This window comes from Alternaria novae-zelandiae (genome assembly GCF_023758075.1).
Source record: "Alternaria novae-zelandiae strain BMP 2774 chromosome Unknown scaffold_20, whole genome shotgun sequence".
NCBI lineage: Eukaryota > Fungi > Ascomycota > Dothideomycetes > Pleosporales > Pleosporaceae > Alternaria > Alternaria novae-zelandiae.
Genome location: NW_026056980.1, coordinates 581032 through 608520, shown reverse-complemented (window position 1 = coordinate 608520; position 27489 = coordinate 581032). Strand labels below are relative to the sequence as shown.

The 27489-nt window shown below is 40.9% G+C and overlaps 5 protein-coding genes across 5 annotated transcripts; 2 read left to right on the top strand and 3 right to left on the bottom strand.

Moving 5' to 3' along the window:
• Nucleotides 1-284: 284 nt before the first annotated feature.
• On the top strand, nucleotides 285-3148 carry FOX2 (bifunctional hydroxyacyl-CoA dehydrogenase/enoyl-CoA hydratase fox2; the record flags this gene model as incomplete). Its single annotated transcript, XM_049402341.1, has 4 exons — nucleotides 285-446; nucleotides 497-833; nucleotides 883-2310; nucleotides 2361-3148. The coding sequence occupies 4 exons, from the start codon at nucleotides 285-287 to the stop codon at nucleotides 3146-3148; spliced, it is 2715 nt and encodes a 904-aa protein (XP_049252012.1).
• Nucleotides 3149-3306: 158 nt separating this feature from the next.
• J4E88_008731 (uncharacterized protein) lies at nucleotides 3307-4592 on the bottom strand (the record flags this gene model as incomplete). The annotated part of the gene is made up of 3 exons (XM_049402340.1): nucleotides 3307-4351; nucleotides 4441-4533; nucleotides 4588-4592. The coding sequence occupies 3 exons, from the start codon at nucleotides 4590-4592 to the stop codon at nucleotides 3307-3309; spliced, it is 1143 nt and encodes a 380-aa protein (XP_049252011.1).
• Nucleotides 4593-5067: 475 nt separating this feature from the next.
• J4E88_008730 (uncharacterized protein) lies at nucleotides 5068-11445 on the bottom strand (the record flags this gene model as incomplete). The annotated part of the gene is made up of 10 exons (XM_049402339.1): nucleotides 5068-5352; nucleotides 5413-5959; nucleotides 6269-6351; nucleotides 6925-7249; nucleotides 8193-8297; nucleotides 8354-8386; nucleotides 8778-8986; nucleotides 9041-9760; nucleotides 10698-11334; nucleotides 11396-11445. 10 exons carry the CDS (start codon nucleotides 11443-11445, stop codon nucleotides 5068-5070), a joined length of 2994 nt encoding a protein of 997 aa, XP_049252010.1.
• Nucleotides 11446-11887: 442 nt separating this feature from the next.
• J4E88_008729 (uncharacterized protein) lies at nucleotides 11888-13320 on the bottom strand (the record flags this gene model as incomplete). The annotated part of the gene is made up of 3 exons (XM_049402338.1): nucleotides 11888-12866; nucleotides 12916-13124; nucleotides 13174-13320. The coding sequence occupies 3 exons, from the start codon at nucleotides 13318-13320 to the stop codon at nucleotides 11888-11890; spliced, it is 1335 nt and encodes a 444-aa protein (XP_049252009.1).
• Nucleotides 13321-13882: 562 nt separating this feature from the next.
• J4E88_008728 (uncharacterized protein) lies at nucleotides 13883-15058 on the top strand (the record flags this gene model as incomplete). The annotated part of the gene is made up of 3 exons (XM_049402337.1): nucleotides 13883-13895; nucleotides 13943-14204; nucleotides 14257-15058. 3 exons carry the CDS (start codon nucleotides 13883-13885, stop codon nucleotides 15056-15058), a joined length of 1077 nt encoding a protein of 358 aa, XP_049252008.1.
• Between the last annotated feature and the right edge of the window lie 12431 nt (nucleotides 15059-27489).

Here is a 27489-nt window from a genome sequence, read left to right as displayed (position 1 = left end):
CCGAGGTAACTCGTCATCATCAACAGCTCGGCTGCTTTCATGAGACACGACCGGGTCAGATCGCGAACGACCTTACTTTTGAGCCATCCTCCACGCATCCAGCCACCTATCCTCTCATCCTCACACTTTCCAAAACTTAAACCTTTCTATCGTGGGATCTTTGCTGATACCCATTTGACTTTAAATACCTTTGTTGGTTGCTTGCATAGGAGATTCCTCAAGCGCAACTTCTTTCCGCGAAAGAACGAAGGGGTAGCCTCTTCGAACAGTACAGAGAACACATCATGGCTGCGCAGGAGCTGCGATATGATGGCCAGACCGTTGTGGTCACGGGCGCTGGTGGTGGTCTCGGTCGCGAGTACGCTGTCTTCTTCGGCAGTCGCGGCGCGAACGTCGTTGTGAACGACTTGGGTGGCAGCTTCAAGGGCGAGGGCGCGGGCTCAGCGGTATGTCATTCCATCCACAGTTCCTCTTTCATCGCTAATTCACCCGACAGGCCGCAGACAAAGTCGTTGACACCATCCGCTCCGCTGGCGGAAAGGCGGTCGCCAACTACGATTCGGTCGAGAACGGAGAGTCCATCATCAAGACTGCTATCGACACTTTCGGTCGCATTGATATCCTCATCAACAATGCGGGTATCTTGCGCGATGTCAGCTTCAAGAACATGAAGCAGGCAGACTGGGATCTGATCTACCGGGTCCATGTCTACGGAGCATACAAGTGCGCGCATGCCGCGTGGCCATACTTCAGGAAACAGAAGTACGGAAGGGTCATCAGCACTGCGTCTGCTGCCGGTCTTTTCGGATCTTTCGGACAGACAAACTACTCTGGTATGCACATGCGTTTTGTGAAGAAATGAATGTCTGCTAACTTCCACAGCTGCCAAGCTCGCTCTCGTCGGTTTCACCGAGACACTCGCAAAGGAGGGCTTGAAGTACAACATCCTCTGCAACGTCGTCGCCCCGATCGCCGCCAGCCGAATGACCGAGACCGTCATGCCTCCGGATGTTTTGGAGAAGATGAAGCCTGAGTGGATTGTCCCGCTCGTCGCTGTCCTTACACACAAGTCGTCCACCGAGACTGGCGCTATCTTCGAGGCCGGCGCGGGTCACGTCGCCAAGCTACGATGGGAGCGAGCCTCTGGTGCTCTGTTCAAGGCCGACGAGACCCTCACACCCGAAGCTGTTCCAGCCAAGTGGAAGGACATTGTCGACTTCTCCAAGGCCGAACACCCACAAGGCCCGGCAAACGCGCTTGAGCTCCTCGAGCATGCCAACCAGCTGCCACCCAACCCCAAGGGCGAGCCCCTTGACTTCAAGGGCAAGGTCGCTCTTGTCACTGGTGGAGGTGCTGGTCTCGGCCGCATCTACTGCTTGCAGTTGGCGAAGCGTGGCGCCAAGGTCGTGGTGAACGATCTTGTGAATCCCGACAACACCGTCCAGGAGATCCAGAAGCTTGGTGGAGAGGCTGTTGGCAACAAGGGCGATGTTCAGGACGGCGAGTCTGTCGTCAAGACCGCGATTGAGACCTACGGCCGCATCGACATCCTGATCAACAATGCTGGTATCTTGCGCGACAAGGCGTTTGCCAACATGACCGACGAGCAGTGGGACATCATCCACAAGGTTCACCTGTTCGGTACCTACTCCTGCACCAAGGCCGCCTGGCCTTACATGCTCAAGCAGAAGTACGGCCGCATCCTCAACACCACCTCTACCAGCGGTATCTACGGCAACTTCGGCCAGGCAAACTACGCCTCAGCGAAGTGCGGTATCCTCGGTTTCTCCAAGTCCCTCGCGCTTGAGGGCAAGAAGAACAACATCTTCGTCAACACCGTTGCTCCCAACGCCGGCACTCAGATGACCCGCAGCATCTTCCCCGAAGAGGTTGTACAGGCCCTCAAGCCCGACTACAACGCTCCTCTCGTCATTCTCCTCGTTTCCGACAAGGCTCCTGAGCCAACAGGTGGCCTATACGAGATGGGTTCTGGTTGGTTTGCGGCAACCAGGTGGCAACGCTCTGGCGGACATGGCTTCCCCGTGGACGTCAAGCTCACTCCTGAGGCTGTCCTCTCCCAATGGGAACGCATTACCAACTTCGACGACGGCCGTGCCGACCACCCCTTCGACAACGCTAGCGGTCTCAAGTCTATCATGGCCAACATGGAGAACACGAGCAAGAAGAGCAAGAAGGAGAAGAAGCCCACCAAGAGCAACGAGGAGGTCCTCGAGGCTCAGAAGAAGGCCTTGGCCGCTAAGGCTGAAGGCACACCCTTCGAGTACACCGAGAGGGATGTCATTCTTTACAGTAAGTCAGCTTCATTCCGCAAGATGAGTTACAACTAACACTATCTCCAGATCTCGGAATTGGCGCCAAGCGCACCGACCTGCCCTTCGTCTACGAAGGCGACGAGAACTTCCAAGTCATCCCCACCTTCGGTGTCGTCCCACCCTTCAACGCCGAACCCCCCTTCTCCTTCGACGAAATCGTCCCCAACTTCGACCCGCGCATGCTCCTCCACGGCGAGCAATTCCTCGAAATCCGAAAGTTCCCCATCCCCACCGAAGCCAAGCTCGTCGCCGTACCCAAGCTAGTCGAGGTCGTAGACAAGGGCGCCGCAGGGCTCGTCGTATACGGAAGCGTAACCAAGGACGCGAAGACAGGCGAGGAGATCTTCTACAACGAAAGCACAGTCTTCATCCGCGGCTCTGGCAACTTCGGCGGTCAGAAGAAGGGTGCTGACCGCGGCGCCGCAACGAAGATTCACAAGGCACCGGAACGCGCCCCCGACACCGTCGTCGAGGAACGCACAACCGAAGAGCAAGCTGCTATCTACCGTCTCTCCGGCGACCTCAACCCCCTACACATCGACCCCCAGTTCAGCAAAGCCGGCGGCTTCCCCACACCCATTCTGCACGGCCTGTGCAGCTTTGGTATCTCAGGCAAGCACGTTCTGCAGACGTATGGCCCGTTCAAGAACATCAAGGTCAGGTTTGCGGGTGTTGTGCTACCCGGTCAGACACTGATTACCGAGATGTGGAAGGTGGGTAATACCGTGCTGTTCCAGACTAAGGTTAAGGAGACGGGTAAGCTGGCTATTAGTGGGGCTGGTGCGGAACTTATGGGGGGTGGGAGTAAGTTGTAGATGTGGAGGAGTGTAAGAGGGGGAGGTTTATAGGTGTTGATGGGTGTTGATGCCTTGTTGTATATATGTAGTGTTTATGTTATAAGATCATCTTCCAACATATGCGTCCGACTTGAAAGCCTCAACCATGACCACCGCTTTTGTTCCGCACAAGGACCTTATTCGTTCAACAGTAGATGTTCTTCCCACGCCGGCCGGCGTATTTTGGAAGGAGGAGGGGGCTCAAAGTCTCGTGGCTCGAAATACGTTCTGTACATATTGTCCGCACTATAGTCCTTCTCTCCAGGGGACTCACCACCGTCATCGCTGTGGGGTCCATAGTACGGTCTTTTGCGATTATCATCATCAGAACGATAATCCAGTTCGTCGTAATCCGAATCTTCAGTCAGGGTGTCGGCTTCATACACCCTGTGTCTCTCACGAAATCGACGGTCCTTCTCCAAATCACGTTTTGCGCCCGCCTTCCAGTCGTTGTTGCCGCTCCTCAAGGCCGGAAGCATATCCCATTTCAGCTTCGGATAGAGCCCGTCGTGAAGGTAAACAAAAGTGACTTGGACAATTGCTCCCTCTTTCTCAAACACATCGACTACTTGCCTGAGCATATCGAAGGCTAAAGACCAGTAGTGGAAGCTGATGTATTTCTGCTTAAGGGTAAAGCTTAGTTTGAAATCGGCCTTTTTCTTGATCCGGAGGAGCGAGTCGATGCATGCTTGGTCTGACAGTCCGTTGCGGTCGTACGTCATGAAAAGGAAGTCGATGTAGATCTCTAGGCTGAGAGTACGAAGTATCGTTGAAGGGTTCAGGCCAACGAAGAAAGCGTCGGTGCGTGTCATGTACTCGACCGTGGCAAGAGAGACACGGTTCCACGTCTTGGGCCACCATGCAACGACAGCGTTGTACCAAGCCTCTACAACCTCCCGGGCTGTTTCCTGGCCCACATATCCGGGTCTCATAAAGAAAGGCGTGTTGCGATGTGAACGACAGCTGCTCTTTGTTCCGGGTTCGGATGTAGAGGCTAGCCTTTGGCATTCTTCTTCTTTACCTTCACAGAAGCCCTGGCAACGGCGTTGAGCGAGAAACACTAGTCCATTGTAGGTTTCAAAGGTCGTATTAAAGTCCCATATGTGCTTGTACACCATGTTGCGCAGTTCCAGGGGTAGGCGCGCTTGCATCTCTTCGCAGAAGCGAAGGTTCCATGTTGCGCTGGCACGGCATATCGCTGAGGGACGGTACCTGTTTAGTACATGCCGTGTCAGAGGAACTTCGCGATGTAGACGTCTTGTAAAGCTTACTTCTTTCGCAGTTTCTCGTCTTCCCACCGGCGGTGCACTAGCGGGCTGAGTTGCTCTTCCAACGCCCTAATCTTCGGTGTAAATGGGGAATGACTGTAGGTCCTTTAGCAAGTAATGTGCGTTCGACCTTGTGACAATGCGACGTACTCCATATCTGCAGCGGGGTCATTGTATCTGATACTGCAAGTAGGTTAGAATAGTGCAGCAACGTATGTTCACGCAGACAAGGCGTCGAGACTCACGTGCGAAGTTGCAGTCTTATGGACCACTCTAGGTCATCATCATCGGCTCTTGAGGTCACCATAGCTGATATTGGATCGCGATCAAGGTGAGCGCAATGTGGAAGTTGACGTACGGTGGCTGGATACATGAAGTAGGAAGGCGCTCTAGTGGCGTCGGAACAGCTAGCGTTGCGACGACATGACGTCGGGAATCTCTGCGCTACTTCGCTGGCTGACATGCGTTATTATTCTTACGATGTTGTATCTGATCACAATCGGGCAAGGTAATGTCTATTTCCTCGTATCTTCAGAAAGTATATATCTATAGTAAACGCAGCTCTTGTAAGATACTAAAGCTTTACGAGCAATGCTGCCCATTCTAACAAATTGACAAGCCTCCTGCCTTCTAGTCATCCCCCTCACTCGCGCTATCCAGCTCATACCCCTCTTCAATCTGATCCTCTCTAAACATAGTTCCATAATATCGCGGCGGCTCATAAGGGGTCCATGGAGGTTCCGGAGAAATCGATTTGCCATCTTCATCGCGGTCAGAGTCAGTTTCTTCATAGCCTAGGTAATCGTCTGACTCCCAGTCATCCTCGCTGTAGTCCCTGCTCTTAAGTTCCCGTGGGTCGTAGTCTGCGTCGTTTTCGATGCGATAGTGTTTGTGATGCTCGCGTACGCGGGAATCCTATATGTTTGTAAGTCACTATGTGTGAGGCAGCAAGCGATGTAGAATTAGTGTGCTTACACTGTCGAAGTGACGAGCGGCTTCCTCTCTCCAGTTGGATTCGGGATTCTTCAACGCGGGGAGCATGTTGAACACCAATTTCGGTTTAAGATCTTGGGCGTAGACAAGAAGCAGCCTTACGTCCGCGCCTTCTTCCTCAAATTTCTCGATCATGGGTCGGAAGATGTCGAAGACGGTGAACCAGGGATTCAGTTGGAGGTATGACTGCTCCAACCGCAGTCTTAGTTTGAAATTCGCCTTATTCTTTATCTGGAGCAGCGCGTCGACAGTTCGTTTCGATTCGCTGGTGTCCTTGCCCTTGTTCCTTAGGAATCCGTCGGTAGTAAGCCTGAGTGTCAACTTGCGCACAACAGTTGTAGTATCCAAACCGACAGAGAAGGCGTCGCCACGGATAACGTAGTCGAGTTCGTCTGTGGTTCGTAATTCCCACATGTCGGGTTTTACTCTCGAGATCGACTTGTACCAGAATTCGACAATCTCCAAGGCCGATGCATCCCCTACGAATCCAGGTCTCATAAAGTATGGAATTTGTCCATGTTTAGGGCAGCTGTCCACTGTTCCCGGGTGATGCGTTTTTACTAGAGTGTCGCAATCTATGTCGCCCCCAGAGCAATTCCACTTAGGATGATATGTTATACGAGTATCTTTCAGTGTCTTGTCATCCCAGACGTATGCGTATACAATGTCGCGAACTTCACGAGGCAAACGCCGTTGCATTTGCTCAAAGAAGGGGCGACTCCATGAGGCGGTGAACGCCGAGAGAGCTAACGGAAGGTGTCTGTGTTGGAGTCTTGTATGAGGTCTTTGCTCGAGTTCAGAGAGATCAAGACTTACTCGCGCCGAACGTCTCTCTTACGCTGTCGCGCTCTTGCTTCTTCGATTTTTAATGCTTTGATCTGCCTTCTCAATGCTGAGATAGTTCGCGTAGCTGTACGAATTCTGGGAGATTTTAGCACAAGGTGCACCAGTCAAGCTCTAGGAGCTTTGCGTACGTATCGTTCGCGTCTAATTCCATACCCTTGATGCTGCAACTAGGTTAGAACTGATCTGACATGAGGTGCTGACAGGGCCCAAAGACCTACGCGCGAAGCCGCTGCACTGCGGACTCAGCCGATAGCTTCCAATCGATCATAGCTGCTCTCTCCATGGCTGTTTTTGGGTGGCGTGATCAATGCGGATGAACCTTGGGGTTGAAGTCTTGTCGCTAAGAATATGAGGTGGCACGGTGGATAGGCGCTCGCGCTTTAGTGGCATCGGACCGGCTAGCATTCCGAAGATCCGAATCCCTGCACTATTAAGATGGCCGCAGTATATCATCCATACAACATGGTATATGTCAGTGTTCACGAACGTCTGATGGTTGCGAGAGATTTATGTAGCATCATATGTATTGGAATGACTGAGGAGCTAACTAGTAAGGGTAGTAAACCCGAGTGAGATGAGTGATCACGTGATGCTATTCCGGCCTTCTCAATCGGAACCTGAATCTGGGTCGTACCCAGGTCCATCTACGTGCTCAGACTCGGAGGAGGCACCCACCCAGCTGGGCGCGTCGAAGCTCTCCCAGTATTCGTACATGTCTTTGATTGCCTCACTTTCTTCCATTTCGAGATCCTCTAGCAAGTCGTTCTTCCATTGTATGAGGTCACTTCCGTACTGACGTGGCGAAGACACTGCACCTGGATAATTTCCTCGACCATCATGGCGATACCTTTCAACACTGTCATCGCTATCGCCTTCATCGCTGTAGATGTCTTCATCCGTCCCGTAAGGAGTATCGCCATCTTCGAGACGTGAAGTGGGGTCATAATCGTCGTTGTTTTCGATACGATAAGCCCTGTGTATGTCGCACAGACGTGTAACCTGGTTCACGCATATGGTCAGATGAAGTGAGTAGGATATGGATGACGGGAAGATCTTACATTGTCAAAGAAGCGTACTGCATCCTCTCGCCAGTTGGATTCTGGATGTCTCAGAGCGGGGAGCATATCATACTTCGGTACTCGACGTGGGTAGAAGCTGTCGTACACGAACTGGACCCGCACACGACCTCCCTCTTTCTCAAAGTTGACAACTGTATCCCTAAATGTGTCGAAGATCCGCTGCCAAACGTTGAGCCTAATGTATTTTTGGAGAACCCGAAGAGTCAGCGTAAAGTCCCTTTTCTTCTCGATGGACAGAAGCCTTTTGAAGTGGAGCTTATAAACATGCTCGCCGTCTGATTCTTCTTCGAGGATTGCGATTGTTGAATCAGCGTTCAAAACGACAGCTAGCCTTCGCAAAATAGCTGCAGGCTTCAGACCAACATGAAATTTGTCTTGATGAAGGAAAGACGGTATGTCAGTCACATGTATTCCCATTGCATAGTAGTCGTTGCCGCGAGCCAAGCGACTATACCAAGCTTCGATCATTTCAAGGGCAGAGTCTTGCCCGACGAAAACTGGCTTTATAAAGTATGGTGCCAGGTTGTGATGGCAGCCGTCAATCGCATCCGATTCGACGAACGTCGTCATGGCTTTCTTGCAGTCTTGCCGCAAACTCCGGCAACGAGAGTCCATGATGGGTATCATACTTCTGTTTGTATCGGCCAGAGTTTTACTGTCCCAGATGTGCGCATAGACCATATCTCGGAGCTCGCGGGGTAGACGTTGTTGGAACATTTCGAAGAATGGAAGACTCCAGGCTGCAGAGTACCGCCGGATAGCTGACGGAAGATTCCTGGTGGGTAGTACTACATTAAGCTGGGGATGATCTCAAGTTTCCGAGCTCTATGCACTTACCGGAGAAGCGCATCAATCTTCTTTTTCGTCATCTCTTTGCGTTGTTTCTGTAACGCATCGAGCTTTGCATTAGTAGCTACGATTTCATCTTTGACTGAGTTGACCCTGACGCAGTTTTTAGTACAGTTTTAGAGATTGGAGAATTTCTGGAATTCACATACTCTTTCTGAGCATCGAGGTCCTTCCGCTTGATGCTGCCAGCTCGTTAGCACAAGAGCGAAGTGGGGCCGAATAGTCCGTCTCACTCGCGCAGACAGTCGAGCGCTGATTCCAGGTCTGTATCCATTGTTGCGGCTGTATATGGCGATGAGCTCACACCGTGGGAAGCGTGGGGAGTGTGAGACGTACGGCCCTCGGGGGAGGGGGTCAAGAAGTTAAGAGTTGGGATTACTGTATGTTTATCGACTGCGGGCCTGCGGCACAGCGGCAGCCTCGGAACATTCCGATCCCTTGTTTTTGCAACAAGCTGCAACTACCGAAGAAGACTCCGCACCCATCCATTAACGTTTCCGTCCCCGCCTTCCTTTCTAGGACTTCCCTGCAGCCTACAGCTTTATGACAGCTTCAACATCGCGTACCACTTACAAGCCAGACTTAAACGACCTGCGCCTCCCGGAGCCATCGCAACCACAATTCTGTCTCGACAACCCTCTATCAAAATCAGAAGGTCGTAAGCCTTTGTCTTCGAGCAAATCCCAGTTCCAATAATCCTCCTGCCCATCGTCTGGATTGTAATCCGGCTCGTCCTCCCCTCGATAATGTCTGTCCTGATTCCTAATGCGACAGTCACAGATCTACTCTGCTTGTCAGCGCCGTACTTGCATGGGGATGATGAGGGCCAGTATTACCGAGTCCAGATATTCGATTATTCCCTGCTTCCAGTTTACTGGATCATGACTTCTGAGGATACTGTTCAAGTCCACAAATACATATGGTGTGGGATGCAGACCCTGACTACAATGTATAGCCTGGACGTCGACGATAGCACCCTCGTTCTCCAGAGTCTTGACTATAGGTTGTAAGAGATCGAAGAAGTCGGGCCAACAGTTCAATCGGAACTTGGGAGTGCATATACGAAAGTTGAGTCGGAAACCGGCCTTCTTCTTGATCAAGTGGAGAAGATCGAAAGAATTGCGGCGTGTATCTGCGTCCGGCCACTTACAATACGGACTAGCGAGCCTAGACGTAGTTTCGTCGAAGTCGATGGTGAGAGTCCGAAGGACGGTTGCTGGGTCTAGGCCGACTTGGAAGCAATCTTCACACACGGTTCGTTTGATCGACTCCCGATTATCAGGGATTGTGAATGTGTCTGGTGTGAGTGTAGCTGCGGCTTCGTACCATGCCCGCGCCATTTCCAGGGCTGTCTCTTTGCCCATGAAGTCTGGCCGAACAACATGTGTATGGCACCTCGGATCGGAGTGGTCAAGAGGACCGGACTGCTGCCTTGGCTGTCTTACGGATTTGAGATACTTCACGTTCCAGATTTGTGCATATATCATCTCGCGAATCTCGACAGGCAGTCGTTCTTGCATCCTAGCAGAGCATAGCATGTTCCAGGCTGTCGATAACTGCTCACATGACGTATCGAGCTCGCTATGGACAGGGCAAAGTCAGCGATGGATAAAATTGGGTAGAGTTGGCGGTCACTGACGCCTGCACTTCCGTCTTCTTCTCCGCTGCTGATAGCCACTCATGTTTTGCTGCTGTACGCTCTTTCTTCTCTGCTGCAGTTTTTGCGCGTTTCAGGCTAGTCAGGCAGGTCAGTTTTTCTGCAGTCCAGGCAGCAATGTATGAGAATGGAGACACAAACATGAAAAGTCTATTACATGTGTCGCGCACATCTCGTTCCAAGTCGTATGAATTTTTCATTGTCGTAGTGAAGCGCGAAAGAAGATAAGATGGCAGTCTGAGTCAAAAGCATTTATTCTCCTACGGAAGTCATGAAGTGTAGATTATCATCATGTTCGTAAGGCGAAGTCGCACTAGATTCGCGGTTTGCCCCACCTACGCGTACTTCATGGGTGGCCTCACGATTATTGAACGCCTCATGTGCCAAACTGGTACATTAGCATGTGGTTTAAAAGAGTTAGATTGACATGGCATCCACGCAGTGACAGCTACCATCTTTCCCCCCAAACGAGCTTGATCATCCTCCCGTTCCGCGCACACCAGAGGGCCCAACATAACGTTTCCAGGCAGCGACATCAGGATCAGAGCCTGGATTATCTTCTTCACTACGATAGTAGCGATGGTACGGTCTGAGATACTCATCATCGATCTAAATCACTTGTCAGATATTACCATTCAGATGAGTTGCAACCGTCTCACCCCCTCGAAATAATCGATCATTTCCTGCTTCACACTCTGCTCCCAAGTCACCGGATCGTATGTCCTGATCAGGTGTTCCATATCGGTGCCAACCCCCGGGCTCTCATCCATGCAATTCGTGCGGTGAGGGTCATAACTAGACAAAACACTAACGTGGGCTCCTTCCTGCTCAAATACCTTAACGATGGGTTGCAGGAGGCCAAGGATTTCGGGCCACATCTTGAGACGGATGCAATCGTGGAGGACAATGATTTCGAGCTTGAACCCTCTCTTCTTCTTGATGCGAAGAAGCAGGTTGAATGCGTCTTCACGTGAGGTAGCATCTTTGAAGTCGGATTGCTCGTGGCCTAGCACGAGAGAGGTGTCGGAGACTTCGATGGTCAATTTTCGGAGAGCAGTGGCAGGATCCAAGCCCACCCCGAATATATCTTTGCATATAGCTCTCGTGAGCTCTTCACCTATATTGCGGCTGCCGACTGCGAGCCAGTCGCGGTAACAGGCCATGGTTCCGTAGGCCTCGTACCACATCTGGACGTTCTCTTTTGCAGCTGCATCTCCTACGTACCCTGGTAGGACGACGTGTGAGATGGGCAGGATACGATGAGGTAACGATATATAGCCAAGTGTGGGTTCGTCCCTAACCTTCATGGCTACCTTATAGCCTTCTCCGCCTGTCAAGTAGTCTTCATCCCAGAATTCGGCATTGATCATATCCCGGATCTCGCGCGGTAGCCGATCGTGCATTCTGGCATAGTAAAGCTTGTTCCAGGCTTTTGAGTGTGATTCGTACGATGCTTCGAGTTCTGCGTTCAGACTGTGTCTGTAAGCAATTGCTCACCGTGAAGCTGCATTTTCTCAGAATCATAGGAACTCACGCTTTCCACTCGTTCCAATCATCGCCACTCCAAGAGTTACTACTTGCCATCCATAGTTCACTTCAGTCTACCGTCAGCTTTTGTCGATTCATTGACAGCGTCTGTGATGAATGTGCTTACTCGCTCTGACGACGTTTGATCCTGTGAGAATTAGCCAAGATGAACGGCGACGTAGTACGGCAACCACCTACTGAAAGACTCGGTCCTGTACGCGTCGTAGTTCTTGATGGAGCTCACGAAGATTCGCCATGTTCGATGCTGAGAGTAAAGAGAAGTGGGATGTTGTTCGAGATTACAGGTTTTCCTTCCATGTATTGTTTGTTTGGTTCAGGCTTTGTGGAAGCGAGTCGACAATCACGTTCATGAAGGACTCGGAACCAACCGGAGCGCTACCGTGTCGAACGGAACCAACAACACGGATGACGCCTGAAACCTCCCACTAAATGAGGGCGAGAGCGAAGATCGTTGGAAGGCAGTCGCGCCGCGTCATGTTCACGTGCGCCATAGTGCATCCGCCATCTTCGCAACCTGCGCCATCTCCTTGACATCATGGACCCTCAAAATCTGCGCACCACCCTTGATAGCCGCTGCCACCCCAACAGCAGTCCCCCAGACCCTATCTTTCGCTTCCGTGACCCCCGTAATATCCCCAATAAACTTCTTCCGACTCGTGCCCACAAGCCAAGGAATGCCTTCTAGACCCGGATACCTCATCAACTCATCCTGTCGGCGAAGTAGTTCAAGGTTATGTTCCTTTGTCTTCGCAAAGCCAATACCAGGATCGAGAACGATACGCCAGCGCCTGACACCCGCTTTTTCCGCAGCAATAACGCGCTCGACGAGTTCGCGGCCTACGGTCTCTATGATGCCGTCGGGGTAGGATGTCATTTCAGGACTCGTCATGGTTTCCGGCGTGCCGCGCATGTGCATGAGACATACTGTGCAGCCAAGTTTGCCCATGGTGGAAAGCATCGTGTCGTCCATGGCACCTGCACTGACGTCGTTGATCATGTTTGCGCCGGCGTTAATGGCGGCTTCGGCGACGCTGCCGCGGTATGTGTCAACGCTGATTGCGATGTTGTTTGCCTCTGGCATTGAGCGGATCAGCTTTACAGCTGGGATGACACGTGCTAGCTCTTCGTCGGCGGAGACCTGGACAGCACCGGGTCGTGTTGACTGTCCGCCTACGTCGATGATGGTGGCTCCGGCCGAGATGTGTTCGCGAATAGTGTTCGCTAGGGTTGCTTCATCGATATTGTAGTTTTGGCCGCCATCGGAGAATGAGTCCGGTGTGACATTCAGGATAGACATGATTCTTGTGTTATCCGCTATCCGAGAAGACGATATCGGGGATAGATCTGGTCCAAGTGGCGTCAGCGGCACCAGCGGCACCTCTGATTTAAGGAGTCTTTTGAAATGGCGTTTAATTTGATTCGAGAATGGGTAATCTTCACGCTGATTGCGCAAAAGCCTAGAGAGGATCAGCACCGTTTCACTGGCCAGATAGATGATTATCTTACTCAATAAGAGGGCGTAGAACGAACTGCCTCTCGAACATCAACGCATGCGGGATCGTAAGTCTTTCGCTGGAACTTTTCTCGTTTCCATGGAGTAAAATGTCCAAATCAATATTTCTGGGTCCTTTGTCGATGACTTTAACGCGGCCCATGTCATTCTCAACTTTCTGAAGCGCATCTAAGAGTTCGATTGGTGACAGACTGGTTTCTATCTGTTTGTGTGAATTTGACGTTTGGAAGAAGGGACATTGTTTAGCATACCTGACAGGCACCATTGACGAAGTTGTCTTGATCGAGTACGTACATGGCTTTGCTCTCCCACAAACTACTGGTTCGTACGATCTTTATGTTTCCACTTGACTCCATCTCTCTGCATGCACGTTCAATCATGGCCACTCTGTCGCCCATGTTGCTACCCAAAGCAACGATGGCAAGTTCCTTCTTACAATAGGCTGGTTTATAAGAAAAAACTTTTCGCACATCTTGCGATGGAGACTCGCGCGGAACGCGAGAGTCGGAGGGTGTATCACATTCCTGGCGTTGAGTGTGTGAAGAGTGAAAATTCGATCGATTAGAGACTCTGCTGTGGATGGCGTCAACTGAGAGGGCTACACGGCGTGGACACCGTGATGGGGCGGCCCTGAGCGAGGCCAAACATCTGGATGCACCCGGACTAGTGAACATGTTAGCATGTGACGCGGTGGGACAGACACAGGCAGGCGCGCGATGCCGAAAGCCTTCCCCGGATGGCACTAGACGATATGTGGTTAGCGCTCTCCGCGTGAGACATGCGACGTGCCTCGGCTCACGGCTTGAAGAGAGTCGACCAGGACTGCTCAACCATAAGAAAGGGCCCGACTCCTCAAACCTTAAGAATTCGCCCGAATCCTCGATCCACTCGTCTTCCTCTCTTGCCGTTGAAATACCTCGCATCTTCCCTCTCTCAACCGCAAACCTCCATACCGTCATCATGGCTTCTCCACGTACGCATGCACGCCTCATTCACATGTGCCCAGCTGACAAACCTCAGAGCAAATCCGCACCAAGCTCACCGACCTGCTGAAGATCCAGCACCCCGTCATGCTTGCGGGCATGAACGTGGCTGCTGGACCTAAGCTCGCCGCCGCCGTCACCAACGCTGGAGGTCTTGGTGTCATCGGAGGTGTCGGATACACACCCGACATGCTCCGCGAGCAGATCGCCGAGTTGAAGGGATACCTGAACGACAAGAACGCGCCATTCGGTATCGACCTGCTCCTTCCCCAAGTTGGAGGCAGCGCGCGCAAGACCAAGTACGTACTGGGCAATCCATCACATGCAAGGCACGGGACTAACGGCATATAGCTACGACTACACCAAGGGCAAGCTGAACGAGCTCGTCGACATCATCATCGACTCCGGCGCCAAACTATTCGTCTCCGCTGTCGGTGTCCCGCCCAAGGCCGTCGTCGAGAAGCTACACAAGCACGGAATCCTCTACATGAACATGATCGGCCACCCCAAGCACATCAAGAAGTGCCTCGACATCGGCGTCGACATCATTTGCGCACAAGGAGGCGAGGGCGGAGGACACACTGGCGACGTTCCCACATCCATCTTCATCCCAGCAGCGGTCAAGATGGTCGAGGGCCACAAGTCGCCCTTGACCGGCGAGCAGGTACAAATCGTAGCTGCCGGCGGTATCTACAACGGCCAGTCGCTCGCGGCCATGCTCACATTCGGCGCCACCGGCGTCTGGGTCGGAACACGCTTCGTCCTCTCCGAGGAAGCCGGTGCGCCCAAGGCCCACCAAGAAGCCGTCCGCACAGCTGGCTGGGACGACAACATCCGCACCATCATCTTCACTGGTCGCCCACTCCGTATCCGCACCAACCCATACGTCCAGAACTGGGAAGAGAACAGGCAACAAGAGATCAAGGATCTCACCGCCAAGGGCATATTGCCTGTCGAGCATGATCTCGAGAAGATGGGCGATGACCTCGATGACGAGACTATGGACAACGCGCGGCCGTTCCTGATGGGCAAGGTCGCTGCTGTTGTTAATGAGAGGAAGAACGCGAGGGAGATTGTGGATGAGCTTGTCACAGATGCTGTCAAGTGGTTGAACATTGGCAACTCTATGATCGTGTCCAAGTCGAAGCTATGAGGAACCATTTTACGTAGTTAATTTTGATGCACATTTCTCTGTCCTCATTCAACGCCCATGATCTGTCTCTATCTGCAGTGTACATGGTTTAGATTGATTACGTCTGCAAGACAATGCGCCTCGGTATAACCTTGGAGCTAGCCAGCGAGCTAGTGCTGACTATCATGCGGCTGATGGCACCGCATATGCCCCGATGCCGCGGTCAAAAGAGCATCTTTTGCGAGGTCCCGTTATCAGAACAACCACCCCGGTCGATGCTGCACCTCTGGGATTGGGCGTGTATCAAATCCTTTGGAAATGCGCTCCCAAGGTCTTTGGTGTACTAGCAGCGGAACCCCACCCTTTTAGGACTAGCGTTTCAGCTTCTCAGGTGTCACAACTCAAACTTCGGTGTTTTGCACGATGAAAAGTTGCAACCACGTAATCGACGTCATGACTACAAAACGACAAGGATTCCTACAAAGGCGTGAGCTTTGCCTGAAGGAAGAATTCGCCGCTGCAGAAAGGCGATTATCCGAGCATGCCATGCGACATGAGATGATAGCAGGCTATCTCTCTGCATTCATTCAAATGAGGATCAACACGACTGCGATGAACGAAAATAAGAGGAACAAAGCCAATGGGATACTTAGAAGCACGGCTGAACAGTCAGCCGCCTCTCTGCCGAAGTGATGCAAGATCGAAGTCTGACACTTTGACAGGAACTTAGTCTGGTCGCATCACAGGAAAAAGGGAGAATGGGATAAAAGAAAAGCGTATCGCGCTCGCGGCTTACTCATAGAAGGGTACGCGATCTTAACACTCTATTTAATGCTTATTAATGTTTTGTTATAAATAGCGTATAGAGGTATTTTAAGTCTAAAAAAATTAAGTCTTAAATAAGTAACTACTCTTTACTAAGTATCTTATAAAAGTATAAACTAAAGTTTAATATATACTTTATATAAGTATATATAAAGTTATACTAAGCTTTTTTAGCTTAGTAGCTAATACTTTAGTAAGTAGCTTATTTTAAAAAAAAATTACTATATAAGTAATATAATTACTCTATTATTTTTTTTAAAATTTAAATAAAATAGTAATATAACTATAGCTTATTAGTTAAAAAACTATTAAAATAAGTTATAAAGTAAATATACTATATATTTTTATATATAAGTTAGTATATATTTTCTTACTACTACTATTTTTCTTATACTTATATAATATTAGAACTTTTTATAAATATTTATTTTTTAAAAGCTTTTATAAAATAGCTAGCTAAAAAACTTATAAAAGTAAAAGTTAGTTTTAGTATAAGTTTAAAAACTCTAACTTTATACTATAAAGATTTTAAATACTATTTTTATTAAGACTTACTTTTTTTAACTTTATCTTAAGTATTTATATTAGTTTTATAGCTTAGATCTTTAATACTTTTATTTTTATTTTATTTTTACTAAATTAAGTTTTTAAGTACTTTATAAACTTTAGTAATATTTAAATTTATAACTACTTTACTAATATATACTTTTAAAATATTAGAGATATTAGTTACTATAAAAATAAAAATAATAAAGTAGAAATAATTACTATTATAGTTAATACTTTTATACTAAATATAATTATTTTAGAAGTATACTAAAGTAATAGCTAGTCTAATAAATTAAAAAAAGCGCTAGTAATATAGTATATTAAAATATTATAAGTAATAGTAAGAAAAGTAAAAAAATATAATACTATAAAATAAAATATAAAAAAGTATTTTTTAAAAAAAAAAAGCGTCTTATAAATAAAGTAAATATTATTACTATTAAATAATAGAGTTAGTTAAATACTAGATATATAATATTAGACTATAATTAGGTATATTATTCTAAAAAGACTAAAGATAAATTGCTACTAAGCTATAATAGCAATTTTAAAGTATTTATAGCTAATACTAAGTTAGTCTAAGCTCTTTAGAGCTAGAACTTAATATTATTTTCTTTTTTAGAGTAGATTACTTTTAATCTACTTCTAAAGTTATTTAATAAACTAAATAAGGTAACTATAGTCTATAATAAGCTATTTTAGTTTATAATAGCCTATTCTAAGCTAGCGTAAGTATATTATATTTATAGAAAGGTAGAAATCTATTATAAAAAGTAGTAGTTTTAGAAAATTACGCATAGACGCGTGTATAAAGCTACTATCTATACTAGTAAAGCTAGCGTAGGCTTATATACTTTAAGTATTTCTAGCTAGTTAGATTTTTATTTTTTATTTTCTACTCTCTAATTACTTTATAATAGTAAGTATTAGCTCTTTTTACTTATTATTTCTAGAATTCTAAAAAGGTCTAAAGTAATCTATTATAGCTTATTTTAGAGTATAATAAAGTAGTTTAGTCTAAATTAGAGGTTTCTAGTATAAATTATACTAAATTACTACTAACTAGTCTCTAGTACTCTAACTAAGACTATTAACGCGCACTTTATACTAATTTACTTTCTTTTTACTTATATTTATTTTTTATACTTTATATTACTCTATTTTAAGCTTTAATAGCTTTTTTTATCTTAACTTAACTATAGTTAGTAATAATTAGATTACTATAAGCTACTTTTACGTATCTAAGCTTTTTAAAATTAGTTACGCGCTATATACTAGTTACTTATAGTTATAAGAGCTTAATAAGCCTTATATATTTAACTACTATAGCTATACTTTCTTAGTTCTTAAGACTAAGAAAGAGCGTACTATCTTTACTAGTATAATTAGAAAAGTTACTAGTATACTATTTAGAGATACTATTATCTAAACTATTTTATATAGCTAGTATTAAGCTATAAATAAGTAGTACTTTACTATAAGTACTTATTTTACTTTTTTCTAGCTACTATTACTCTTTATTAGCCTCTATAAAGCTAATATATAGTAAATAGCTCTAAAATAAGTAGTTTTAGTCTATTTTAGCCTATTTTAGGCCTTTTTACACTAATACTAACTAATATAGTTTCTAGAGAATCTTATTAACTTAAAAACTATATATAAGATTATCTACTAATTATTAACTAACTAAAAGCTCTTTAGTAAGAGGCCTATTATTTTATATTCTTAAGTTTTTAATAATACTTTAGTATTTACTCTACTAGCTATAGAGAACTTTAAGTATAGTAACTTATACTATTTAAAGATAGACTTAGTAGAAAAGTATAAGAGCGTCTATAATAATATTATTAAGTAAGTTTTAATCTATATTAGCTTATTTTAGTCTAATCTAGCGTTTTATAAGCTTTTCTATTCTTTCTAGAGTTAGTAAAGCCTTTATAGAGTCTAAAAGAGCTAGATTAGTTTATAATAGTTTATTTTAGACTATTTTAACTAACTTTAGTAGTAACTACTTCTCTAATTAGAAGTACTTATAATTTTATTCTAGCATACTTTATAGCTATACTACTACTAAGTTTAGCGTACGCTTTAATAATAAAACTAAGGCTAAAGCTATAGTTACTAGCTTTACTAATAGTACTCTTTATATATTTAAAAAAAAAGCTAATAAAATTACTAGTACGCTTAACACTAGATTACTATTTAAGTAATTAGTAAGTTCTAAAATACCTTTTTCTAGACTCTTATAGCTCTAATTAGCCTTTTATAAGTTACTAGTAGCTACTTTTTCTTTATTTACTTTTTTTTTAGCCTTTTATAGTTTATTTTAGCCTATACTAACTCTTTTTATAGTATTCTACTTTAAAGTCTACTAAGTAGACTATTATTTCTATAGTTAAAGATTTATAAAACGCTATTTAAAAACTTTAAATAAAGCTTACTTTTTAGCTAAAGAGTAATAAAGCTACTACTAAGAAGAGCTAGCTTAAAAAGTAAATTAAAAGTAAGAAAAATAAAATTAAGCGCCTTAGAGCTAGTGTTCTTTAAGTTACTCTTAGATAACCTCTAATAGTCTCTTATAGCCTATTTTAGCCTATTTTAAAGTAATATAAGCTTTTCTAGTATATTTAAGTAAAGTTTAATAGAGTTTATATAGAATTAGTTTAGACTAAGTAGTACTAGTCTACTTTAGACTATTATAAGCTATTATAGTATAGTTAGAAGCTTTTAAGTAATATCTAGGTTAGAATTTCTTTATAAATATAAAAGTTCTTTATAGTAGTTAAGATTATTTATTTATATAAATTTACTTAAAGTATAATATCTTATTCTTTAAAACTAATTATAAGGTCTAAAGAACTAATAACTCTACGCTAGAAAGAGTTAGAGTAAAATAGCTTATACTAGGCTCTTTTAGACTATTAGAGGCTATTCTAGCTTAAGACACTATTAAATACTCTAAAAAACTCTATATAAAAAAAAAAAGTAAAGATATACTTTAGTTTATACTAGAATAGTCTATTATAGCTTAACTTAACTTATTCTTTCTCTTTATAAAGCTATCTATAGTATTACTTCTTAAGCTAAGCTTTTAAAGATTTTCTACACTATTATATTCTTTTCTTATTCTAGAACTTTTATAGCGTATTAGCTAAGATATTTAAACCTAGTTTTTATAAGTTTTCTTTCTTTAGATATCTAACTTATTTAATTAGGTACTTTTATTAGTTATTCTTATTACGCTATCTTTTAATAATATATTTTACTTTATATATATTATTACTAAATTCTCTTAAAGTATTCTACTTAGGCGCTTTAAAGTATAGAATAGTACTTTTTAAGTAAAAAAGCTCTAAAAGTAATATATAAAATACTAAATAAATACTATTAAGTTCTAGAAAGTTAACTTAAAAAGCTAAGAGGCTAATTTAGTCTATAATCTTTCTAAGTTTAAGAAACTTTTAATTTAGCTTTTTCTTTAAGTAAGTACTTCTAATATATTAGTTAGAGACTAGAACTTAGTCTTCTACCTTAAAAAGTATTAGCGCGTAGTACTTATTAGTATACTCTTTTTAGTAAGTATTTACTACTTTAATCTTTTTATAGTACTTCTACTATAGTTTAATTACTTATTTAGTAAGGCTAGCTTTTATAAAGCTTTCTCTCTTACTAAAAGCTAAATTAAACTAATCTACTTTATAAAAGTACTTTCTATAGTAGACTTAGAAAAAAGTAGCTTTAGTAGTAAAGTAAATACTATTATTATACGTAAACTCTTTAATAAATATCTAGTACGCCTAATTATTCTATTCTAGAAAGTAATAGTAGTAAAGATACTACTTTAAAGTCTAGTTTTACCTTTTAGTCTAGCTATTAGTCTAAGAATAGAAAGTAGAAGTAAGAACTCTTCTAGTATTAAAATAGTAAAAAAAAGAATTCTAATACTTAGAGTTTATTAAAAAGCCTTAATCTAAGATAATATACTTTAGTACGCTATAAAGTTAGATAACTTTACGTATTTAGGCTTATACTAGATTAGTACTATTTTAATTAGCTTATACTAGTATATAATAAGCTATTTTAGTTAATCTATTTATAATAACTAGTATAGCGTTATACTTTATACTAGAAACTATACTAGATAGTAGTTCTATAATAAAGTCTATTATTACTTTTTTCTAAAAGTAATTAAGTATTAGAAAAGACTATAGTAGACTATAAAGCCTATACTTTATAAAAGTAGACTTTTTATATATAAAGTAATTCTTATAGTATTATTTTATATTTTTATATATACTTTTCTAAAAGTAGCGCCTTTATAGCTTTTCTAGAGTATATTTTACTCTAAAGTAGTTTACTAGAAAGTTATTATAATATTCTTAGAGAGCTTATAACTTCTCTTTAGTAGTTACTAGCATTCTTACTATATAATAGCGCGTTTTAGCTTTATCTAGACTAGACTAGTTAGCTTTAGACTTAGACTTATCTAAAGTATCTAAAAAAGCGTAATCTATCTTATTATACTTTTCTAGAAACTAAAGCTCTAGTATAGTATATTTACTAGCCTAGTTAAAGCTCTCTAAACTTTTAGTAAGATTTTATTATTTCTTAGTACGCTTAGTAAAGTATATCTATACTATAGCTACTAAAAGAGAAGTTCTATTACTATTAGTTATAAAATCTTTTATAAGCTAAATAAAAGCTTTATTATACTTTTAAGTAAATTTCTAGACTTCTACTATATAGTTAGAGTAGTAAAAAGGCCTATCTATAAAGTTAGTAGACTTTACCTTATAGTAAATATTAAAATTAAATCTAAATAGTATAATATAAGATTTAACTTATTAATAGTTAAGAGTCTTAGTCTTTATAAACTATTTTAGGTTCTAATAGTTAGTCTAGAGATTAAAGTATACTTTTTCTAGATATTAGTACTAATACTCTAAGCTCTTAACTATTATAAGTAGCTTTTAGTTATATATATTATAATTATACTCTACTATAATAAGCTTATATAAAAGAAAGTTAACTAGACACTATTAGTACTCTCTAGCTCTATTTAGTATATATTAGCTTAATATACTTATAATTACGCTATTTAAGGCGTCTACCTTAGCCTTAGTCTTTCTATTTTACTTAAAGTAAGTTAAAATAGAAATACTTAGAAAAAAGTCTTTTAGCTTCTAAAAGGCCTCTTTAGCTTTTTTATTAAAGTTAAGAATCTAACTCTTTTCTCTCTACTAGGCATAGCTACTTTTAGCTACTTCTAGCCTCTTCTAAGTTAGTTTAGTTAATAATAGAGTAAGTTAAAAGAATCTAGTAATAAACTACTTATAGTAGTTTATAAAGCTAATAAATATCTAAATCTTACGCACTATATATAGTTTAGGCTATTTCTAGATTATTTTAATTCTATTTTTATTAATTTATATTTTCTTAGAGAAAACTATATACCTAAAGTACTTAGTGTACTAAGTATACTACTTACACTTTAGAAGCTTTAAAAATAGCTTTATATTACGTAATTTATATAAGACTTTCTTAATATAGCTTTTATACTTCTTTTTAGTATTAGAAAAAATAAAAATATTATCTAAGTATATAATATAGATTATATTAATTAATTCTATAAAAACTTAATAGATATAGGTCTAAAACTACGTAAAAGCGTTTATAAAGCTAAAAGATATTATAGTATACTTAAAACTACTATATCTTATATAGAAAGTAGTTTTCTACTTATTACTTTTCTTAATATATACTCTATAGTAAGCCTTTTTTATATTAAGTTTAGTATAGAATTTAGCACTAGCTAATTGTTAGAGCTAGAGACAATTAACAATTAGAGATAATTAAGTATATTGTAATTAATCTACTATAAAAGAAAGTTAGAATAAAATCTCTAGTTATATACCTAAGAGCTAAGCGATTATATATCTGCAATTAAGTAATTATAACTACTCTCTAACTTTAACATACCCCCTAGAGTAGTAAGAGTATTAATCTACTCTACTAAAATTAATTCTATTAAATCTGCTGTAATTAGTATACTCTAGCAAAGTCTAGGCTTAAGAATCTAGAGCGTAGTAGTAGGTTGCGGCCTAACTAAGCGTTTAATTATACTTAACACTAATAGTAGTAAGCTCTTGCTTATTTAAATAAGGCCTAACAGCCTAGAAATTAACTCTATTAGTTTAGAAATTACCTTATAATAGCCTAGAATACAGCTAATAGCTATAGAAATCTAGGCATCTAACTAGTAAGAGACAATTCTAATAGCAAGATCTAGGCTTCTAGTCTCTTCTAGGTAAGGTTTGCAGCGCGATTAATAGCTTAACAAGCTACGCTAGCTTCCTACGTAGGTGCGCGCTTAGGCTAAGATTAGAGACTTTATAATAATAAGTTCTCTAATTCTTCTCTTCTCTACTACAATTATCTACTTCTATATTATTAAGACGCTTAAGCTAACAAGCTAACACGCTGCCTATCTAATTAACTTATCTACTTAAGATACTTAGCTCTTAAGCCTTAGCGCCCTTAAGTTCTACGCTTAATTCTTTACTCTACTTAATACACTACTCTACTTACTTCTCTATTCTCTCTATTACTATAGTAAGTTCTTGCTCTTATACCTAAATTAATAGCTAACTATTATAATTTAGTCTAATAACCTAACTTCTAACTCTAACTCTAGCCGCAAGCGCTAGCGCTCTAGCTTCTACTACAACAGCGTTCTACGCTCTAATTATAATACCTCTAGTAGCAGCAATTGTAATACGCGAGCTAGCACTTAGCGTAATAGCGCTTAGCGTAATAGTGCTCTTCTTAATAGCGCTCTATAGTTAAGCGCTTAACCTCTCTACTACGCTTAACTTAAAGACGCTGCTACTTAAGTTCTACCTTTCTCTTCTAAGATAATAGCAGCTAACAGCCTATTCTCTAGCAGCTTTACCTAAAGTAATTAGGCTTTTAACACTTAACTATCTTAGAGCTTTATAAATTCTAATACTTAACTAGATTAGAGCTTTAAGGCAACTAGTAGTTTTAGCAACAACAACCTTTATAAAAATTATAAGTAATTAGAGTTATACGCTAAGCGTGCCTGCTTAGGTTGTAAGGCCTCTTAGTTTAATAACCTTAACAACTAGAACGTCTAAGAGACTATTAAGCCTATTCCTAAGAGTAGCATCTTTATTACTAATAATGCTTTCTAGACTTAGAATTTAGGCCTTTAGCAATCTAACTGCGTTAAGAACTAAGGCGCTTAAGATTAAGAGGAGTAAGCGTCTCTAAGCAATAGTTATAGTTATAGTTACTCTTATAAGAAGTCTAAGAGTAAGGCTTCTACACCTAAGACTCTTCTAGATTATCTATACCTAACGTACACTAGTTATTAGCGTAAGCGAGTTAGAGTATTGCCTAACTACAACGCTCTTTAAGTTTCTAAGTATAAGCGTTATATCTATTAGTAGCTTCTTAATAATATTTAGAAAGCTAACTATTTTAAGTAACTCTATTAAGTTGCGCGTTATTTATTCTACAACTCTTATAACTACTATACTACTAATTAAGATCTATACAATTACTTTATAAGCTTAGTAGATTACTATAGTTCTAAAGTAAGTTTATAATTTTCTTCTCTTTAGTTCTTTTAATCTTTTACTAACTTAATAATAGCGCTAAAGCTCTAAGAACGCTATTAAGTATTATAAGTAGCTCTACTAAGATCTCTGCGCTTATAAGAAGTAGAAGAAAGAAGCTAAGAGTAGTTCTAAGACTCTAGCTAAATTATTAGATAGAACTTCTAAGTTCTTAGGCAAGAAGAGCTTAAAAGGTGCTCTACTTACAACTTCTTAAGACTCTAATTAACGTAGTGCTTATAGTAAGTTTATAATACTAAGTAAGAGAATAAGAGAGATTAACATAGGTAGTAGTTAGATGCCTCCGCCTATAATTCCCGCTTAGAGTTATCTACCTATAGCCTTTAATCTAACACTACAACACTTAGGCTATTATTGTTAAGGCTTATTCTAGTAGCTGCTGCTGCTAACTTTCTAGCTGTAGGCTTCTTAATTTAGAAATTAGCTGCCGTAGAATTAGTAGTAGAATTAGTATAGTTATTATTAGTCTTAGTAGTGTAACTACTAGTCTTAGCAGCGCAATTATTAGTCTTAGCTACGTAATAATTATTCTTAGTATTACAATTCTTAGCTACGTAGTTGTAGGTCTAATAGCTCTATGTCTAGTATTGCAAGTAATAGATTCTATTACTATGCTTAGCGTTAGCTAGCTAAAGCTAAGCACGCTAAGGCGCTACTGCGTGCTAAGTATAATTAGATACAGCTTAAGATTTGCATACAGACTTAAGCTACTAAGACTACTTATCTATAAGCTTAGGTTAAGAACTTTAAGAATAGCTAGAATAGTAAGCTAGCTTTTAATAAGAGTAACTATAAGAGTTATAATTAAAGAGATTAGCGCTATAGTAGTTAGTAAGTAGGTAGCTGTATAGGTTAATCTAGCAGAAAAGTTTAGTAATTTATCTACTTTATGCTTGCGTTAATTATTAGTAATTACTTCTCTACAACTAGGCGCTAGTTAGAGTAACTAAGATCTAGCTTAGGTATAATTAATCTTTATAGTAGTAGCCTAAATAAAGATCTCTCTACTCTATCTACTTCTTAAGAATTAAATATTATAAATCTTATAAGTTAAGCAGCTATTTAAACTTCTTAAACTATTATTAAGTAAGCGATTTAGTTAATCTATCTATAGGCATAATTGCGGTCTCTAAATACTTAACCTTAAATAATTCTTTAGCATATTCCTACTACAGCTATATATTCTAGATATTAACATGCCTAAGCTAAGTATTAATACGCTTATTCTTTCTAATAACTAGCCTAATTATCTACTAATTATTACACTAGACAGTCTAGAGTTCTCTAAGATTAAGTGCTAGCTTCTTAAGAAAACGCCTAAGCGCTATAGCTTTTTTAGTAGTGTGCTTAAGAGCGATTAGCTCTACTTCTATAGTAGAGGTAGTAACTATACTCTACCTTATAGCTTTCTAGAAGATTACGCCTCTATATAATATAGCAATATATCTATAAGATAATTAGTAGGTCTTTAGGTTATTAGTAAAGAATACGTCTCTAGCGATTATTAGATTAGGCCTATTATAGTTGCTATACTAGATTGCATTAAAACAAGTGCAGTAGAGATATATAATTACTCGCTCTATAGCCTTCTTATATTTATTACTTAGGTTTATAAGAAAGTGTAAGAGCTTTAAGGTAGTATATACTATATCTAGTTAGAGTATAATTGCTATATAAAGCATAGAGCTAACTATTTTCTAGTATCTCTTAATCTTAGACTTAGTTACTTCTCTAGTATTCTTAATTAGCTCTTCTAATAGTAGAGGCGTTAGAGAGAAAGATCTATCTCTAAGCTTAAACTTCTTAAGCATCTTGTCTATATACGTATTATAAATAAGTGTAATTATCTTTAGATGTTAGTCTCTAATTATATAGATACCTAGAAACTACTCTATATCTCTCTAGTCTTAGATCTTATACTTGCTAGAGATCTAGGCCTATATAGCTATTACTTGTTGCTCTATATTCTTATAATAGAGTAATAGAATATTGTTAACGTAGAAGAGAATAAGAATCTTACGTTCTTAATTAAAGAAGAGATAGAGCTCTTCTTAAGAGGCTATTATACTAATAGCTCTTAGTGTTTCTAAGAACTTCTTATACTATAATAGTAGAGAGTCTTGCAATCTATAGAGTGCGTAGTTAAGCTATACACATAATTCTAGCTTTCTAAAGCTATCTAGTATCTTATAGATTACTAGGTTCTCTACTATAATCTTTGCGTTAAAGAATACTTCTATAACATTAAACTATTTAATCTCTAGATTACTCTAGGCAGCAATCGCTATTACAGCGTAGAAGAACTTTATAGTAAGTATTACTATATAAGTTATATTAATTAAGTTCTTCTTCTAGAGATTACTATAAACTATAATTTAAGCTTTGCATTTAAGAAGATAGCTATTCTAATTATACTTATAAGTCTACACCTATTTTAATAGAAGTAGCTAATCTTAAGCTTTTAACCTATAGATTTCTATCTAGGTTCTCTTCTTACTTAGCTAATTAATCTCTCTCTTAGAGGTATCTTTAAAGAGCGTACGTATTAGATACTAGATTAGTTATTTCTATAATCTAGGCAGCTCTTAGAGATTATTGCAGTATTAGTAAGTAGTCTTTAGCTTATGCTTACTAAGCGCAGTAGCTATAATAATAGAGTTTATAGTCTTATAGCTAGCTTAATTATTCTAGTCTTCTTAAAGACTAGAGAAGTAGGTCTTATAAAAGTTAATCTAGGCTTGCTTATTAACTAAGCCTACAATTACTACATTTACGCTACCTACGCTGTTACTCTCTAGTTAATCGCTAGACTAAGTAGGCTGTTTACTCTTGCCTTTTAGGCGTCTTAATAGTTAATAGACATTCGTAGAAAGAGAGCACTTAGGCTCTTTATCTACAACTCTTCTACTACAGCGCGTTCTAGAGAATTTAGCTATTAGCTAATTCTATAGCTACGTTAATTATTAAGAGAAGGCTACTAATTTAGGCAGCCTACCTCTTAGTCTCTTTAGCGCTTACTCTAGTTAAGCTAGTCTCTTATCTATTTCTGTAGAACTAGAGTCTATTATAATAGGCTTAATAAATAGAGTTAGATCTTCTAATCTATGTATAGAAGGCTCTCTACCTCTAGGCTCTAACAAGTTAGCTTTCTTAGGCGTATATACTACTCTTTAACTATTAGAAACTCTACAATTACTTTAATTGCCTATCTCTAAAATCTTACGCTTAGGCGTAGGTTCTAGAGTAGTAAGCCTAGTAGAAAGCTACTAATTATTAGAAATTTCTAATAAAACACTAGCCTTATACTCTATCTCTGTTAAATTAATAGAGCCTTAATTATATTTAATAGACAGGCTAACCTTATTACTTTAATTATAGTCTACGTTACCTCTAAGATCTTACTTAGTAGTTAATAGC